At 40.0% G+C, this 20564-nt stretch overlaps 1 protein-coding gene across 2 annotated transcripts in view; it reads right to left on the minus strand.

Moving 5' to 3' along the window:
• Positions 1–6026: 6026 nt before the first annotated feature.
• The window catches only part of TBCCD1 (TBCC domain containing 1), a 768212-nt gene continuing 753674 nt past the window's right edge, over positions 6027–20564 (minus strand). For both annotated transcript variants that reach the window (XM_044060684.1, XM_044060685.1), the window contains one exon: positions 6027–6297. In XM_044060684.1, the coding sequence (XP_043916619.1) occupies positions 6168–6297 (130 nt within the window). In that variant the 3' untranslated portion in view covers positions 6027–6167. The remainder of the gene's footprint in view (positions 6298–20564) is intronic.

Raw genomic sequence — 20564 nt, forward strand, 5'->3', positions numbered from 1 at the left:
TCTTTTCACTCTCCATTGGCAGATGGTAAGTCAGATGGTGAAAAAAATAAGAACACAATGCCACCTCATGAATGAACTTGATAGCAATACACCAATCAAAATGCACCTTCCAAAATAATTTGCATAGAACGTAAAAGTGTATATGCAAATGTATTATAAAATGGATGGCCAGGCTAATTTAAGTGTTCTGATGAAGTCTGATACATTATAGACAAAAGCACTTAACTTTTAAATTTTGTTTAATAAAGTAATTTTGTCTTAACCCTTACTTACACTTTGGTGCAGTTTGATGGTATTGATAACTTGGCAAAATTTCAAACCCTCACAAACCCAGAGAAAACTGCTGCCCAAGTGGAACTGTTCACAGAAACACAAGCATGTTAACAGCTACATAGAGACAGTTGTACCCACCAGGAAGAAGTGCAGAACTAACTCAAAAATACAAGCCATCGCGGAAGAATCAGCATTGACAGGCTGTACAGCATAAGGAAGAAAACATGGCAAAAGTAAGAAGATGCAGCATCCAGCAAGACAGAAGCACCTCATCAAACTAAACAACTTAGGGAACAAAGTCTACCAAAGCTAATTTTCAGGTAAATTTGGCCTCGCAGGCCAACAACCACCACAAGGCATTCTTTAGCTATGTCTGCAACCTCAAAGGCAATACACAACTGTGTACAGAGCTCACTGTTTATGTAACCACCTATACTAAGCCAGAAGATATAGCAAACCTATCGACCAACAGATTCAGCTCCAACTTACCCCTCTCTACCCCTCAACCTTCCCTCAGGAAGTACCAAGTATAAACCCCCCCCCCCATTATCACTAGCGAACAGGTCCTTAATGGTCTAAAGCCAAGGACACTGCATCAGTGGGCCCAGACAATATCCCAGGATGCCTTTTAAATGGCATGAAACATGATCTATCAAGCCCTCTGGAATTGCTATTTAATTGTAGCCTCCAAGCAGGCTTCATGCCCATGAATGGAGAACAGCAACAGTCATCCCTCTCCACAAAGTTGGGCCATCTACAGACCCATAAGTCTCACCTGTTTCATATGCAAAATCATGGAAAGAATTATCATGGAAATGATCAATAACAACATAGGAAACCTCCAGACACTGGATCCAACCCAATTTGGTTTCACCAAGGGTAGATCATGTCTACTAAACCTGCAAGAATTCTTTGAGGTCACCAAAGCAATTGATAAAGGCAAAATGGTTTACCCTGCCTATCTTGACCATTTTACACAATACCCAACTTGGGCACTGTTGACAAACTCAGGAGGTTAGGTAAACCCCATATGCCACCTGATGGATAGCTACTTGGCTCGCAGACATGACCCGAGAAGTTGGAATGGGGAAGTCCAATTTCTACAAAGAGGCCAGTCACAAGCAGAGTCCCTCAGGAATTGGTCCAGGGACTGCTCCTTTTTGGCATTTATTTCTCTGAAGTCAAAGTCACTGTCAGTGGCCTTTGGCTGACTAAATTTGCAGATGATTGTAAATTAGTAGTTGTCATTGAATCCCCCACTGATACAACTGTTTTCCAAGAAGGGCTTACACAGACAAATAATTGGTGTCAGACCCATGGACTAAAACTAAATGCCAAAAAATGCAGAACAGTATCCTTTGGGAAGTTGTCCACCCCTGGTAACTATCATATTGACTACACACCCCTAAGAATTGAACCTGTAGTCAGGGACTTGGGGACGCACATAGACAGTAATCTAGCCTTGGACCAATGTGTTTACAGTAGTGAGGAAATCATTTTGTTGTGCAACTTATAAACAAAGGTATGGCATTTAGGTCCCAGAAATTCATTTTTCCACTGTATTCGGCATTCATCAGACCTATAATTGAGTACAATGCCCCCCCCCCCGGTATGTACATACCTAACAACTGGAACAACCACAGAGGTTCCTCAACATGTCCTCTGCAGACCACCCCAGGGCCCTATCTCTGTATTCCGTCTCCTACAGGCTGTTGAGGGGAGATCTATGCCTGGTATACAAGGCATTGTTAGACAAAACTTTAATGGACCTCCTGCATATCTGCAAGAAAATCACCACCAAAATTACCTATTCTAAAGACTTAAACCTTGCCTGTGATATAAGCAGGACTTGCAGGAAAGACAAGTATGTAGAGACTACCCCTTCTCTGGAACAAGTTCCCTATCCATGTGAAGCAGAGTTCCTCCATAACCCAATTCAAATGTAACTTGAACAGTTGGGAGGGGAACAGGAAATTCATCCCTGGTTTAGTATCTATGTCTCTAATGGACTCAGGCAGCCTATAAATGGTTCCTCTCTCAGGCCCTTGCTTGTAAATAAAAAAAATGAAAAGACCAACGGTTAGACCACAGCTGAAGATAAAAATGGAATAATCCACATCAGGAAATAAATCACTTGCAGCTTCACAGTAGTGCCCTTTATAAAACCAAAAGTTGTAACTGAGATGTAGTAGTCAAGGTAGGAAACGGTTCACTTGCAGTTTCACACCACTTTATTAAACAAGAGTAAGCGCTTTCGCGATCTAAGTCAGCTGATCACTTCTTCAGACTCATAAAAACAGTTAAAACATTGCTTCTTCAGACTCATAAAAACAGTTAAAACATTTACTTGCTTGTAAATGTTTCTTCTCCCAAGCCCCTACTTAATTTATCAAGGGTAGAAGAACTTCTAAGAGATTTGGAATGCATGGCTAGGCTTAAAAAGCCCCTTGTGGTCATTAGCCTAGTAAACACTTATGAACCTATAGTATCACTTAAGTAACAGGAAGTATACATTTTTGTGAATTTTGAATCTGCTGGGAAAAATTAAGCACCAGCTATATAAATACAGCATGCATTTTGCTGTTCACACACTGATTTAACCAGAGTGGGATCAGGAGGTCTTTTGTAGCCTAGAAATGTTATAAGAGGATATTTATCTCAGCAAAACTTCAATTAAATCTATAATCATTAGATTTAATGAACAGGCTAAGTGCTCACTGCATTCTATAAACATGGTTTGTGCTTTGAATTTGTTTGGTGTAAAATATTTAAAGTTTACAGAAGTGTTTGTTTCAGATCTGCTGAAGAAGGCTTTTGTAGCTGAAACTGGTTCGGATCCTGCCTAACTTGTACCTGCTGCTGTCTGCACTGCAAATAAAATAATACTGAAAAATAAATACTTAACCAAGGGTGTTGAAGTGTTTTTGTGATTGCTGCATATGACATGGTCTGTGCACCACACATAGAAAGATGCAGAAGTGGGAAGACACTGCATTTCATGCATACAGAGAAACTCAGATACACATGCACACAAATGAAATTGATTTTACTATTGGTATGACTTATGCATTTCTTCAGTCATAGAATCAGAATAAAACATCTGAGGAGTATGTGTTAAGTGTCTACAATTGCTGGGCACAGAGACCTGCTCATAGATCCTGCACAGGCATCCACAGAAATGCACCCAGCAGTTAGAGCCATTTTATGGACCCTGTAGTCCTCAGACATTTCATTCTGATTCTGTTAATGATTACGTAAGCTATACCAACAGTAAAATTCACTGCTAGACACTGTGCAAAGCATATTTCCATTTCTTCCACCCCACACAGACACACAATGTTCTCGACTATATCCCTAATATTTTCCTCACAGTCTGATCTTCAGACACTATTCATATACTGAGAACTCAAGTCATTAAATAATTAGATACTTTGAATTTCAGACATTACAGTCTTCATAAAATGCATGCTAATGCATAATCTGTTATTCTCAGTGATGGGAGTAATATATTACACTTTCCAGTAACTAGTAATATAACTAGTTACTTTTTCAAAATAGTAACAAAGTAATAGCAATATATTACTTTTTTTAGTAACTAGTAACTTAAATGTGAGTTACTTGTACTGAAACCAGTGGTTCTCAACGTGGGCAATATTGTCCACTAAAGAGTGATAGAAAACATCCCGGGGCTCTCAATAGTATGGATAGTAATCAGATGTTAGGAGGTAATAGAGATTTTGAAGGGGCAACTTGGATAAAAAAATTACAACATAATGTTGGCACAACTCAAAGCATGTAGCATTCATAACAGATCATTAGAATTAGTCTGGTGCAAAATTTACTTCATTTTTTTTCTTTTTAAGCACTGTAAGGAGGTGAAAGCTAATGACAACCAGACTCTGGCCCTGTCCTGGTACTGTGGGACTCTCACCCACTAAAACATCCCCTAACACTGGGACAATTCTAGCCTGCTAGAGATCATATCCTTACCTTGCCACATAATAAATGGCATTGGTTCTCCATACTGTTGTCAGTTAGAATCAAACACACCACTCATCGGTTTAACACCAGATGTCCCAACCCACTGCACCAAGCAGGACTCTCTGGGTGGATCTATGATAAACCAACTTTGGTCATGACAATTTAATTCTATTTAAAATTCTTTTCGGGTTTTGATTTTTAGTTGCTGAAAATAGACAAAATGGGATAGGTTTTTATAGGTCTTGTGCTGCTGACTGTGTACGGTTTGGTTCAGTTATTATTTGTTACTCCCTAGCTATAAAGACTAGTCTTCTTTTCCTTTCAGCTGCTCCCATTAGGGTTCACCATGGCGGATCACAAGCCTGCAAAACAAGTAGCAGTAGAGTTTTACAATGTCGAATTGCCAGCCCAGCACCTAACCTTCCTCAGAAGGCACACACACACACACACACACACACACACACACACACACACACACACACACACACACATACCTAGGGCCAGTTCTGAATGTCCAATCCACCTGCAGCATGTCTTGGGAATGTGGGAGGAAACTAGAGCACCCGGTGGAAACCCACACGAATGCAGGGAGGACATGCAGACTCCGCACAGAAGGCAACCCAGGTGAGAATCGAACTGTGAACCTCTTGCTGTGAGGTGACAACGCTAACTACTGCACCACTGTGCCACCCAGCTATAAAGACTATTGGCTGGATTTTTTTCAGCTGTTAAATGCTATTCATCACAATTGTAACATTGTGTATACAACTTTAATACACTTATATGCATGTGCTTACTTGTGTGAGTAAATCTCAATATTACAATTGATAAACTCTACTTATATAAAAGTAACGCATTAAGTTAGTAACTAGTAACAGTAATATATTACTTTTTTTAGTAAAGTAATAAGTAATAGCAATATATTACTTTCACTGAAAAGTAACTAGTAATAGTGATTTATTACTTTTATAAGAAACTAACTCAACACTGGTTATTATAGCAAATTTCTAAGTATGTAAGAACAATATTTAAAATCTATCTTGGATTTGGCAGCTTTGATGCTACTTACCTTTTCCCCAGTTCTTGAACTAAAAGGATGACAGCCACAATCACCCTTATAACTGCCAGGACTGCAATTGCAGAAATGTGCTTTAGTCCTGTTTGTTTTCTTCCCCCCTCACTAAACATGATTAGCCAAAATCTTGTTTATTGAGGGAGAAAGGAAGATGACCACAGGTTAATTCTGCTTCCTGTGTGTGCTTCATCATATCTTAATAGGCTGCTCTAAAGAAACAGACTTGTACCAGGCATTATGATTGACTGTTTAAGCTCCAGACGTTATTCTCTGATTGGTCCCCCTTCTCTCTTTGCCAGTTGGCTATAGTTGTGAATTGGGAGCCAATCAGATAATAGAACCAACTGTTTAAAGCAGAGAAGGGGAACAATGTTTCACTTCAATGTCAATTGCTAATCTTTCTGCACAATGTAGTGTGCTTGAGTTCAAGGTGCATACAAAAGCCAGTTTGAATTATAAAAAGTGACATGTAACAAAGTTAGCAATTGAAAATGGGAATGCAGAACAATTTTAAAGGCAATCATAAGGCCTAAAAAACTGTCACAAAATAGCTTATGAATTGTATTACAAAGGCTGTAAGTGCTTGAATTATTTACCATTGAATTTCATCTAAAACGATTACTACTGTAGAGGTATTTTCACCACAGTAAAAAAACCTGAAGTTTTTCCAAATTTATAAATACTGTACCACAATTAATGACATTTTTCACCATTTACAATTTAATAGAAAGATGCAATTAAATAACAGATCACTAGACAGCCAACTTAAGTGCTTTCAGTGAAAAGTGAGGAATAAATATACTAAAGTTCTTATCCACATTTTTTTAATATAGTCGCCTTAACCAGCTGTTTGTTTTGAACTTGCAGCAGTAGGTATTAAGTTATCCAGTTCTTGTCGATGTCCGGTTTCAATTAGCCATTGATGAAACTCCTTTTCCACAAGCTTCTGAAAATAATATTTCTGTTCACTATAAGTAAATTGAAAAAGAAATAAAAAACGTAATTACAAAGGTTACACTAACTGCCTTACCTAATTCTGATTGACAAATCCAAGTCATACCTCTCAATCCCCACAAAAGAAAATCAGAGATTCCTTATTAGTATAAATTCATGTAGTCATGCACAATCTCTTCACATATGTCCAGTTACAAGATCAGACAGTATGAACTATGGTGTCATTCAAGGTAACAATGCATATATGCCTTGGTTAAGCACAATATTACTGCCCACTTATATTTATTTTGCAAGTACAGGTACTTAAATTCATGGCACTTGTTAATAAATAATTCAGCAAGAGAGGTAAACATGAAATATGTAACACTTTCCTCAGCCACGTGATACCCAGTTTTCCTTACTAAAAAAAAAAAAAATCAATAAACTGTAAACTTTTGAGCTTGCAACAACATTGACAGCTTGAGAGCAACAAGTATAACTGGTTGAATGCATTATAATTAAATACCATACTAAAACTGAGTTATTATAAAGAAAAAAATGGCCTTGTGTATATTAGAAAAAAATACTTTTTGGCCCTTTAGTAATAAACATTTGGTGATAATTTAGTAGTAAACATTTGGTGATAAAATGCAATTATTCAACTAGTTCTACTGCTAAAAATAAAGGACTGTTTCAGCTATGCAGCATCACTGAAAATGGATGGACAGCCTGGACAAAGAAGAATTACTCTGTCACATTAGTATTACAGGTGGGTAATAACATACAAATTAAAATAAATTCAAATACACAGAATCCACAGGAGCTGACTGGGGAGGATATAGGAATGAATGGCTGCTGCCATCTCAGTGATCCAGGGTGGCAGAGGAGGGACAGATATGACTGTGGCTCACCACAACAGTGACACCTAATGGGAGCGCCAGGTATCACCAAGTAGATTTCAAGCCTGCCAACCTAACAATGCCACAGTGCATCTCATACAGGCAGCTTATGGGAATTTGGCACGAGAAGGAGACGGTGATGATGGAATTTAGAAGAATCACTGATATTGGGGTGGGGGTGTTCCCGGGTGAAAGGGGAAGCCACACTCTGTCCAGCACTAGCAGGCTGCTGGCCCACTCCTTGGCACTAGATTCTCATTAGAAAACAGACTGTCAATCAAGATTTCTAGGCAGGAATATATGGGATGTTGGGGTCTAGTCTAACCCAAGAACACTCAGTTTGCTTTATACTAATTGCCACTGGCAAAAACAATAAGGGACACACAAATTCAAAATGTATAACTCCTACTGTACTCAAGAAAATTTAAACCTATTTGCAGATTGAATTATTTTCTACTTCATAAATCCAGAAAAGGATATCTCAGTATTGTGGAATATCTTGAGAAAGTCTCAAGTTTTGTCACAATATTAAAATAGGATAAAGCAAAACCTAAAACAGTAAACTATGTTCCCACACATGAACTGGTTCAACAATACCCATATTTATGGGGAAATAATAAGATCAAGTCTTTAGAGGTTTGGCTTAAAATCAATTCTATTATGGCAGCAAATGATATGTTGGAAGAGAGTAAAAAGTCATACTGTATACAAATTGAGAAAATGGAAGTACTTGATGATGGAAATGGGTACCAACATGTAAGCAGTGGAAATGTTTCCAGTGTCCTTGGCATTATATGCAGGACATCCATACTTTTTATCAACTAAAGGAGAAGCTGTGGACCAGATTTGAAAGAATTTATTTATGGGAGGGGAACAGTTAAAGATATTTTTTTCTCACCAAAGAACAAGGTGCTTTAGGATTACCAAGTCTGAATGGATACTCTGAAGCTACATGGTTAAGATTCTCATATATACATTTTACACACAATATGTATACACACACACACATATATATATATATATATATATATATATATATATATATATTATATATATATTATATATATATATATTATACATATATATATATATATATATATATATATATATATATGTAGTTACATATTATAAATTATGTTGAAATGGGGGAAGGGGTCATGAAATAATGAGAATATAGGCTGTTGGATTCAGGCACTTAATGAGAAAAATAACAACCATACAGAATATTACATGTACAAAGTAGAAGTATTTTGAGAACTAAGGTGACTGTAAATAGGGACACAGAAAACAGGCAAGAGGAAACAACGTCTTGGGAACAGATAACTAGGCAGGGGATAAATGTTAAGAGTGGGATGAAGCCAAGCAGTAGTTTAGACTGTGGGTTGCAGATTGCCTTCACAATAGGGATTAATAACAAGAGCAAAGGGAAAAAGAAAGGGATAGTGGAGTGTTAAATGAATGACCCAATCTGGTTGAGTTTATAGTCGTCTCTAGAACAGAAGCTGTAGTTAAAAGGGGAAATTAGTTGTTGTTGTTGTGTCTTTCGGCTTTTCCCGGTTAGGGGCCGCCACAGCGGAACTCTGGTCCGCTAATGATAAAATAATGTATGTACGACTATAAGAATCAATCTGAAGGAGTTAAACAATACTGCATATTGCCCTTTCACTTTAATTTCCCAAAGAAACAACGGGAAGATATAAATATTTCTCCCAGGTATGTAACAAAATTTTGAACATTTTGAAATGATCTTTGCATGGAAGCATTTCCCTATGTATTTTCATACTCAAAGCAAACTTCACAGAATTTTTCCACAGGTGTGAAGGGAAAGAGCAGGGTAACTGGGAACATGTTTTGGGGAGGCTGGTAGCACCTGATGATGGATATGGACAGCAAGGTATTCAAGTGAAAATGTTGATAAATTTTAGTTCGTCCCACTGTGCTTTTTTCAAAAATGTGTTAGAGGTTTTAACTAAGGAAATTATTCTTTTGAATTAGGATACAGAAACTGAACTACCCAGACACAGTAAGGCCCATTAAGTTTAATGGTGTTGGCTGCGAAAAAAACAACCACTTGCAAATGGAAATCAAAAACAAAACCAACTGCAACAGAACTGTTGAATACTGTAAAGGAAATAAAAGAAATGGAGGTGGAATTTTAGCAGATTTAAAAAAAAAATCCCTACATAGCAATTCATTAGAAATGTTGGGGAGCAATTGGTTGTAACTAAGAAAATTGTCCTTCTGAGATGGGACCCAGGATCTAAACTGCCTGGACATATTCAGTCTTAATAGCTTAACACTACTGGCTGTCAAAAAAGCAATTACAAGAAAACAAATGAAAATCTAAACTGACTGTAACTGAAGTACTGACTACTGTAAAGGAGACAGAACTGGAGGAATCTTTAGAAAAAGGAAGGAGAAAATGACAGAAATAATGGAATCTGTGGGAACAATGAATGCAGAATAACATCCAAGTGGAAGAGTGAGGATTATGGGAAGGCAGTACTTGTGCAGTTTGTGTAATGTTGGAATGAATGGTATTTGTTTAAAAGAAAATACGTACTGCATGTAAATGAAAATGTCATTATGTTTCATTTTTATTTTCAATTTATATATGATTATTAGTACCTGTGTGTAAATTGTGATTTTATAAAGACGTCGAACTAGGAAACAAATCACCTGCAACAACATACCACCAATCCCACGTTACTTAGTACTCTACCACTTAAAACCTAAATGCAGTCAACTTCTGTAGATGCCTGGAAAATGCATATAGACAGTTAACCAGCAGGCCTGATTATGAAAATGTTCAGTAGTGTGCCAACTGCAGAAACATTCTGTTCATGCACGATCCTCTGCTGACTCACCGCAACTGTGACTGATGAGATTAAGTATTGTCGTTACTTTTTCTCAATGACATTTTTATGCTGTGCTGTTACAGTACAATTCAAAAATAAGAAATGTCTTGATAAAGTCTTCCAAAGACCCACATGTACATGCTGGTTTATGCAGCCAGATTTTTTCTTTTTTTAAATCTTCACAGTAACTGACCATCAAGCCACCTACGCCAACAAATCCCATCCTAAAAAAGCCCTTGTGTCCCTATAACAGGAGAATTTCCAGCAGAAGAGATTTTTCTCTTGGTTTAGGTCCCATTCCTTTGTGCTGATATTACCCATGTAGGCTGGGGGGGACAATGAGAGGACAAACCAAGAGCACATTCCTACCCTTGGCCACTGGGCAGCAACGAGTCTGGCATGTATTCCTTTAAGTCCCAATTTCTGCCAAGGCTCACTGGATGACACCCAACATAATCCCTCTCACCCCAACATAGCCACACCCATCATCCCTGTCACTCATACATTAAACAGGACACAATGACACAATGTGTGAGAAGCATCTGCCTGTTTTGAAGCATTAACTATTAACTGCTCCCCCCACTCTCATTAGGGGGTTAATAACCTATTCCAGCCAGTTTCATACCCTCTTAAAGGCTCCGGTTATTCACTACCCACCATTCCACTCAGGCTGTCCACAATTCTATGACAATATACTCTCAGGTCTAGACTATGTACTGCCTCTTCCAGAATCTGATAACTGCTTCCACATGCTCCTCCTTCCATGATGCCTCGACTGCCTATTCGCATTTACAGCAATAGCCCCACAAGTCCCTACACTTTCCATTCTAAAGCTCCCTCTTCCCTTACATGCAGTACATCCCAGACATTCAAACATACTGTTGAGATGCAGAACCATCCTACACGTAGATCACCTCACCCATCTGCTCTCAAACCCTTGCTGTTCATACCCTAGCCTGCCTCAACAGCAGTGAGAAGGGCTAGTAAAAGCAAGCCCTGTAGAGGACCCAGCATGTTCCATTCAACCTCCCACCTTTTTTTTCCTAATCTTTGCCCTAGACTGTTTGTTGGCCCCATTTCCTAGCCAATCCATCCATCACTCCCCATCAGTGGACGACGGATGACCCAAAAGGGCCATCATTCAGACAGTCCTCAGGAAGAGGTGGCTAGCGGGTTTTTACTTTATGCCCCAATATTCCCCATGGATGCTCAGCTTGCAGAGTTGAAGGGGTACAGGTAGTGTGGTTTATATAGATTAGTGCTCATTTCTGCATAATGAGATCACAATGCAGATTGGTTAAATAGTTAATTGAATGATGCTTTTATATGCAGTTTCTGTTGGTGTCTGAATAGTCTGATGAAGCATTCTTTGAAATGTGAAAGTGCTTACTGGTTTGAAACGTTTCTTTGTTTTTACAAGTGTATTTTATTTTCTTTCTGAGAAATAAAAGGTCAGCTTCTTATTGCCATGGTGTGCCTCAGTGAGTTTCATCAATTGTAGAGGTAATGTGCTGATTTGTGTTGGTCATTGCTCATGTCTGCAAAGGACACTGCCAGCAAGCAACTCTGCTTCCTTCCCTGACAGCAAGGGAAGTCATCAAGACTAGAGAGATCACTTTCCTGTGTGCTCCTCAAGTGTCTGTAAACCTTCCTCCCCCTGGCAATGACAAGTGGGCCATGCTGCTTCACTCCTCTCAATCATTGTTTGGCTTCTCCTGTGCTGGGATTCATACTTAAACACTGTTTGGCTGGATTGCAGTAAGAACTCCACCCCTCCACATCAATGGGTCAGGCAGCCAACCACCTGTCTGTGTCTGTTTAACTGACAAACTTACTAGCACTTTCCTCTATGAACAAGAAAACTTTTTAGGTGAAGTTTGTATCTTGGCTGTTTCTGAGAAACTGTTTATTCACTCTGTACTAATGCAATCTATTTCCAGACCTTTAACTAATTTATGACTGTGGTAGCCACTACTATTACTAACTAATGAATGAGAATCTAAATGGGACTTTTTAAGTGGGTTTGTTTGTTGTGGTAGTTTTGGTTCCATCTCTTTGTCTTACTTCAGTATAAATCAATATGTGCACAACCATCCAGTGCACTTAAAAGCAATAGTTAAGCTGCATAAATCTGTATAAATGTGGACATCCACCGTCCTTCGTCTGAAGGTTCCATTAGATGGTCTTGGTCAGTTGCTCCACCACCACCTCCAACAGTCATCCAAGTTTCTAAATAAAAAACTGTGGCAACCCCTAACTGGGAAAAACCGAAAGAACAACAACATAGGTCATATTCAGGGATCTCTCCCTATACACCAGTGGAGCTGCCAACAAGGGATCATCTGCAGCCTGGTTGCTTATGAGGTTTCTGTCCTCTGCAGCTTGTTACTGGTTGGAATGGGACAGATGTTGATAGGTAATTTTCTTCTCTCTGCTGGACTTTCTTTTGTCTGCTTTCTTATCTCTGCCCCCAAAACAGAATTTTACCCAGCTCCAAAGGTTCTGTTCCTCTGACACACAGCAGTTCAAAATCCTAGCCTATCATCTCGCCTCCCAGGGATCTCATCTCAGGCACCTTTATCATGGAACTTATTCTCTACAAGTGTCTCTGTTCTCAAGCTAGTTTTCCTACACACACACACACACACACACACACACACACACACACACACACACACACACACACACACACACACACACACAGATTCAGCTCTGTTGGCTGTATGAATCACTTTCTTCACCTTTCTGTCACTTTGTGTAAGTGCTGACTCCTGCTCAGTATTTTTTTTTTTTTTGCTTCCAGTTTGTTGCTCCTTGCCTGGGTTTCTTGCAAAATCCCAGTCCAAGTCTGAAACTGATCAGTTGCTCTACCCTGGTAAACATATAGGTTCATAGGTTCATACTAGGCTATCTGCCCTGGGGCAATTATAAGCCTAGCCCGATTCTGTATGGCTTACGTCACCCCTTGATTTGAGTATACTGGGCCCTTTTTAAGGTTTAGTTTACTGTGTCTCTGTCTAATAGTGACACGGGAGTAATCCCTGGGACAAACCTACGATCTCCCATCCACTTATCGAGATTCTTCTTGAAGAGATTCAGTGAGGTGCTCTGCCTCACATGAACTGGAATTCTATTCCAGAGCGAAGGGAGCCTCTGGGTTATGAACCTGTCCCTCCAGCAAGTTCTATTTATTTCTGTGCTGAGGTTCAAGTCCCTCGAGCAGGTGGCTCTAAGGGATTTAGATTTACTGAGGTGGAGCATGTCCATTAATTCTGGATTTGACATAGCTTTGTATGTCAGGCATAGATCGCCTCGAAGTAGGCGGTATGCAACTGAGTAGAGCTGGAGTTTTTTTAACCGAGCAGCATATGGCATCTGTTTGAGACCCTTGATCCTCTTGGTGAGATACTTTTGGGGTCTTTCTAACTGCTGCAGGTGTCGGGTAAGGTACATCCCAAAAGGGGCATTGTATTCTATGATGGGCCTGATGAGGGATGAATAAAGGGGCACGATTACCTCTCCTGATCTAGATGTGAAACCCTTCGTGATGAAGTGGGCTATGTAGAAGGTCTTTCTAACCACTTTGGCAATGTGGTTTTCAAAGGAGAGATTGCTATCAACTTGGGTCCCCAGGTCCCTAATAACTTTCTCTGTACTTAATGGGTTTCCGCCTATGTGGTAATTTCTGGGCACATTGTTTTTGCCAAAGGGTATGACTATACATTTTTTGGCATTTAGCTTTAAACCATGGTGCTGGCACCAGTTATCTGTCTCTGTGAGACCTTTATGAAGGATGTTTGTGTCAGCTGGAGAGTTGATTATGGCGCCCAGTTTGCAGTCGTCAGCGAACTTGGTGAGCCATAGTCCTCCCACGTTTGCCTGTACCTCGGAAAAGTATATACCAAACAAGAGTGGTCCCAGGACAGAACCCTGTGGGACGCCACTTGTGACCGGTTTAGAGTCTGACATGGCTCCAGCAACTCTCACTCTGTGGGTTCTGTCTTTGAGCCAGTTTGCGACTCATCTTGTGACATAGGGGTTTATATTTAAGCTGGATAGCTTATCTATGATGCCCGAGTGGGGTATTGTGTCAAATGCCTTTGCAAGGTCCAGATAGGCTGTGTGGACTACCTTCCCTTCATCTATGGCTTTGGTGACTGTTTCAAAGAAGTCAACCAGGTTCAAAAGGCAGGATCTGCCCTTGACAAAGCCGAACTGGGTAGGATCTAGTGTCTGTAGGTCCCCAATGTCTTTGTTTATGAGCTCCATGATGATCCTCTCCATAGCCTTGCAGACTAAGCTAGACAGGCTTATGGGGCGATAGTTTCCAGGGTCCGTAGAGGCTCCACCTTTGTGGAGTGGGACCACTGTTGCTGTACGCCATTCTGTGGGCACATATCCTGTAGTGAGGCTGAGATTGTATAGCTGTTTTATTTGAGGGATTAGTTCCTCTTGTAGTTCATGTAGGACGCAACCTGGGACGCCATCTGGTCCCATGGAAGCAGTGTTTTTTGCTTTGGAGAGGGCAGCCTTCACCTGAGCATCTGAGATGTTTGGGAGGCAGCCCTCTGCCGGGATAGATACTTGCTCTTTTGGGGGCGTGGGGGTGGAGAAGTTTGCACTGAACCTGTCTGTCAGGATATTGGCGATGTCTGTGGGTTCAGTGTATTTTTTGTCATTTAGAATCAACTCAGAACAAGTCTGGGAGTTGCATCCCAGGTTTCTAACATAACTGAAAAAAGCCTTATGATTGTCTTTGGTGTCCTGTGCAATTTATCTCTCGAAGCTGGCCTTGGAGGATTTTATGAGGGATCGTAATTTTTTGCTAGTACTGATCAGAGATGCCTTCCCTATTAGGGATTTTGCTCTATCATGTAGTAGCTTCCTCCTTCTGTTGTACAGTTTATTTATGGCAGGGGTCCACCAGACTGGACGCCTGCCTTTGGATGATTGGGTCTTGGTTTTGTTTGGGATAGCATGATCCATGCATTCCTGGAGATGTCCGTAGAATGCTTTTATATAGGATTCTGCAGTTTGGGCTGTAGTTTCCACTGGCCCTGGGGCCTTGAAGGATTCCACTTCGGTTTTGAGAAGTGAGAAGTTTGCTTTTGAGAAGTTTTTCACTGTGGTTTTCTGGGCTGGGGGTGGGGTCGGGATGTGGACATCCAGTGAAATTAATTTAGGGTCTGATCTTACCAATGAGGGATATACTTCTGGTGTGGAGCATAGAGTCCCCATGTTGGTAATGATCAGGTCTAGTACGTTGTCCCCTCTTGTGGGAGTGGTGATTAGTTGTTCCATAGCATATGAGTTTATAATTTCCAAGAATCTTTGGGCTAAGGTGCTGGGGCTTGAGTAGTGCTCCCAGTCAATGTTTGGGTAGTTGAAGTCGCCCAATATAATGGTGTTCGGAGAGATCTTCATGTTCTCCAATGTTTTCAGGAAAGCCGAATGGGATTCCTGACTTTGAGAGGGTGGTCTGTAGGATGCTATAAACTGAAAAGCAGTCTTGCCCACTGTTAGTTGCACATGGATGGTCTCCGATACTTCGTGCAATGCCAATAACCTGGAGGTGTGGATATCCTTGATAAATATGGAAACTCCCCCTCCTTTTGTGGTTCGGTCTGGGTTTTGGGGCCGAACAGCATGATATGAGGTATAGCCTGGTAGTGCTGGGGTGCTCTCTGGAGCCTTGAACCAGGTTTCTGTCACTGCACAGATATCGATGTTCTCCATACCGAGGAGAGCTTCGAGTGCGTGCATCTTGAGGTTAAGACTTCTGGCGTTTAGCAGCATTACCCTTAGTTTCTTATTCCTTGTGTTGTGTATGGGGGTGGGTTTGACTTTTGAGCCTTGCCTAAAAAAAGGCACTATGGGGGTGGCAAGAGCCTTTGCCAATATCCGAAAGCCCAGTAGGGACAGGTGCAAGCCGTCCCTAGCGAAGCAACGTGGCTTGTCGAGCATGTCATCCCAGGCTGACAGACACTGGATCCCCTTTGAATGACACCAAAATTTTAGCCAATTGTTAAAATCGATCATTTTGTCTTTGTACTGTGGCATCATTCTAGGTGAGGGTAAGATGCTGCTCAAGGTCAGGGTCATACCAGCCTGGAATACATGATCAGAGAGCTCCTCTATGTCTCTTTTCATGTAGTCCAGGAAGGTACATCTCAGGTCATTCACACCAGCATGTACAATGACTGAGTCATATTTATATTTGCTTTGGAGTGACCTGAGTGCTTGCATTATGTGTCGGATCATAGCACCCGACAGGCAGCTCACCGTGACCTTCTCTTTATTCAGCCTGGTGAGCAGGACGTCAGTGTGTCTGACAATAGAGTCACCTATAACAAGAGTATCAGGTGTTATTCAGCCTTAAGGGCTGTGGCTGCTTGGCACACTGACTTTGTGGGTTATGTGTTGTGTGCGTTTTGTTTTGAGGTAACGTTTGCTTGGATGTCTGCTTTGGAGGTCTCTGTTGCTTAGGTAGATTTTTATTTAGAGCCTCCGAGTATGTTTTTGTGTATTTATGTGTTTGGTTCGCTGATGTGGTGGGACTATGTGATACTGGAATTGTGTTGTGTGAGGTTACCTTCTCCTCCTGACTGGTTACACCAGTTTTGAGATGAGAGAGCTCAGTCTCCAGTTTGGCTAAATAGTTAAATCTCTCACATATATTTGAACCTGTTTGGAGGAGGAGAGAGGGTTGTCCATGTACATGAGACAGTTGTAACATTGCCTCAAAATTCCCAGATTCACCAGCTGGACTGGAGAGGAAACCATTGACTGACCTTTGGACATGCTAGAGTAATAGGGAAACTGAATTTAAGATGGACCAATAGAGGACAGGGTAATCGTAGAGAGTATAAGAGTAAGTAGTGCTTATGGTTTAATAGTGCTAACTTGTAGGATTAGTTAATTGGACCAGTGAGGGGCCTTAGAATGAGAATATGGTGTTTAAATTGAGAGATAGAGCAGTTCTAATGGAAAAAGTGAAGAGCAGACTTTGTGGAGCCAGGAATACTTTAAACCCAATTAGGCGGCGCTGCCCGCTGTTGCGCTATGCTCAAAAACGGGCAAAACCGTGCAAAAGAGGGTTTTAAGAGAGGAAGATGAAGGAGTTTTGGAATTGACCCAAAATGGCCAATAAAACTACAGTTTCAAGTCAGTAAGCACTGCCACTGATCAACAGAGAGACTTTCCTTTCGCCCAAGCAAAAAATGGCCTCACAGAAACTTACAAACAGTTCAAGAACAGCAAGCCTGTAACTGAACTTTTTTAAATCTCAGAAAAGTGTGAAAAAAGCAAGATTTTTTTTGTTTTTTCAGAGATATATATAAATACTGAACTGGCTAGCCATAATAACAGAACTTGTCTTTGCAGTTTAAATAGCATTTATCTGAGGTACAACTGAAGCTTAATACATTTGGAAATGCAAAAGATAACCCAAGGTCACAACATCCTTAAGTACCCTTTGTTTTCGTGTGCATACTCATACTTATACTTCTACTGTCACAAACCATTTCCTAAATCATCATAAGTTTGGCCCTCTCCTACCACCGCTTGTAAATTGCTAACGCCTGCACATATTAATGGTGGTAGCCCATTCACCCACTTTATCCATTTCATGGTCATTAGGAGCTGCATCTAAGTAAGAAAAGGGAATAAGCAATGAACCAGTCAACTGCAAGAAGTACTGCAGGAGGCATTCACATCCGTACACATACCCAGAGTGTGATAAAAAAGAAAAACAATGGAATGGACTCAAGGAGGATCATCATAACCAATAAATAGGAGGTAAAAGTTAAATGCTATACCAGTAACAATCTGAAGGTCTTAAAACCCTGGCTTGAACAAGAAAATCTAGATATACTGGCTCATTCACAAAGGCTGGTCAAACTTAACTGCCCTTTAGCACTTCTACTATACAAGTGTAATCACATATCTGAGAAGGACTGACCAGGAACTCATCGACTTGTAAATGGGTGGCCAAAAAAAGTATGGTTAAACAAAAGCCTTTTTCCCAAAGCTTCAGTGATGCTTCCTCAAATCAACTTATACAGCCGCTGCAACCAGGATTAGTCACTAAGCAATACATTTTCATTTTTCATTTTAATATTATATGCACTCTGTGATATATCCCCTTTGGGCTGTAAAACAAGTTTACTTTTACTTGTGGCTGTAGCCCTAAATGGGCTCTCTCTCTAAACACACCCACACTTACATATTTTATATATATATATATATATATATATATTACACACACACACCGAATCACTGCCTTGTTCAAAGTGTATACATTCCTTGTGCTCAACTAAATCCACCAACTTCAGTTACTCTTTGCCAGATATTTCTGTTATATTACTTCTTGACATAAGGACGAAATAGGTTGTCATAACACCTTTTTTAAACAATTACCCACCCCCATTTATTTTTGAGATCAGTTTATTTGTCCTCAAAGGAAACTTCTTTAAATACCAGCTTTTTAGAAGCAAAGCATGCTATAGCCATCCTTACTCCCCAACTGAGGTAAATTTGGAAATTCAGTTGTTTACTGAAACACTTATGAATTCAAAGCTAACTTTATCCAGTAACTGTAAAAAAATACCCTTTTCTCATCACTAAATAAGGAATTAAAACAAAGTAAAACCTGGAAACAAAATACTTTTTAACACATTATGACAACTTCATTAATTTCAGATGTGATAAAAAAATCAATTAATATAGTAAAATCTTCCTGCATATCTGAGTTGAGCAAGACCTTCTAATGAGCAGCCCACAAACATATTGGGCCAAAATGACATCAGTTCTCACGAAGTGTAAATCAAACCAGCCATCACCTTTCCTACTACACTGATCCTCTACCTGTACAAAGTTAGAAAATACTGTTGTATAAGTAAACTTAACATTAACAGTAGATATTCAGATGATCACTGCTGTGGTAGCCTAAGCTATACGAGTTATATTCTACAAAGGATATAACTGCCGGCCAACATCCAAAGCTTCAAGGCACCTTTCATACCAAACTGTTAGTCAAGTCTAGCTGATGAGTTTTGGAGCCAAGCCCTTCAGAGATTCATGCCAACTGAAAAAGGCAGGCTAAGCCACGAGGAGACACTGTTACAAAAAGAAAAAAACACATGTTCACACACTGGCATTAAAAAAAAAAAGAAAAAACAAGATGGAATGCAGGGATGGAGCAACTACTGCAGCTGTGATCATTTGAACTTCTACTGTTATGGTAAGTTTACTTACAAAACTGTATTATGATCTTCATATTGATCACTGCTGCAGATGCCTTAGTTGTATGGGTAGATTACCACAGTTTACAATAATTGGGAGATGAAACAGTCCAGAAGACCTTGGAGAATGGGCTTAGCAAAGTCTGCTCTAGACCAGGAGAATGAATCTCGTTTGCATGGTTTTCTTAAAGTGGAGAGGACCAAGTTGTTGCTTCTAGCATATTTCAAAAATGTTTAATCCTTTCCAAACAGCCAAAGATGAAGTCAAGGCCCCTGGCAGAATTAGCCTTGACCACACCTGGAACAGTACTGTTGGGGTGGGAATAAAAAAGGTAATAGCCTGAGATAGCTATTTGGAAATAGTGTACTTTGACACAAGTTGTCCATTTTTCTTGCCTCAAGAAATGAACAACTGATCAGAAACCCTGAAAGATTCTGTTCTGTCAAGAAAGTTCTAGAGCTGTCTGTGGAAATCCAATGTATGAATTTACCCTCTCTCCCTCATTCTTAGGTTATGGGAAAAAAAAACAGTTAGAAGGACAGACTGGCTTAAAGTAAACTCTCATACCACTTTAGGCATAAAGGAATGATTAGTTCTCAAAGAAACCCTGTCTCTGTGAAAGATGTGAAAGTTGACCCACCATGAGAGCTTGCAACTCAGAGAGCATTCTCTAACACACCTTTCAAAAACATTTTTTACATGAGATTGCACTGAAAGAGGAGGATCCATGGACAGAAATACTGAAATGGCTGACAGATGAACCTCTGTAGAGGAGTAAGACAGGTCATAAGATAGTAGCTCACACTAACACTGTAAAACCATCAAAGGGGTGAAGGCTGTTTTGCTGACACCAACTAGAAAAACTTTTCCATTTGCTTATATATATATATATATATATATATATATATATATATATATATATATATATATATATATATGTATATAATTTTCTAGTACCAGGCTTTCTTGCCTCCATTAGTACCTAGTGCATGCCCTCAGAAAAGAGGTGCCTAAAAGGTATCAAGAGCTGAACATCCAGAGAGTCATTCAGTCATAGTTCTCCAGGATCAGGATGTATCAAATACCCCTGCTCTTGTATGAGTAAATCCAGTCTGTGAGGAAGTTTGTAGCAATTGACCCTGGCCATTTCCAAAAGAAGGGAGAGAGTACAGTTGTGCAAGTAAATTTACCATAACAGTAGATGTTTGAATGATCACTGTTACAGTAGCCTCAGCTATACGGGTAATATCTTGCAGAGGATGTAACAGCTGGTCAGCTTCCAAAGCTTCACTGCACCTTCCA

Source organism: Protopterus annectens, chromosome 2.part0 (assembly GCF_019279795.1).
Source record: "Protopterus annectens isolate FY-2018-M chromosome 2.part0, PAN1.0, whole genome shotgun sequence".
Classification (NCBI taxonomy): Eukaryota; Metazoa; Chordata; order Ceratodontiformes; family Protopteridae; genus Protopterus; species Protopterus annectens.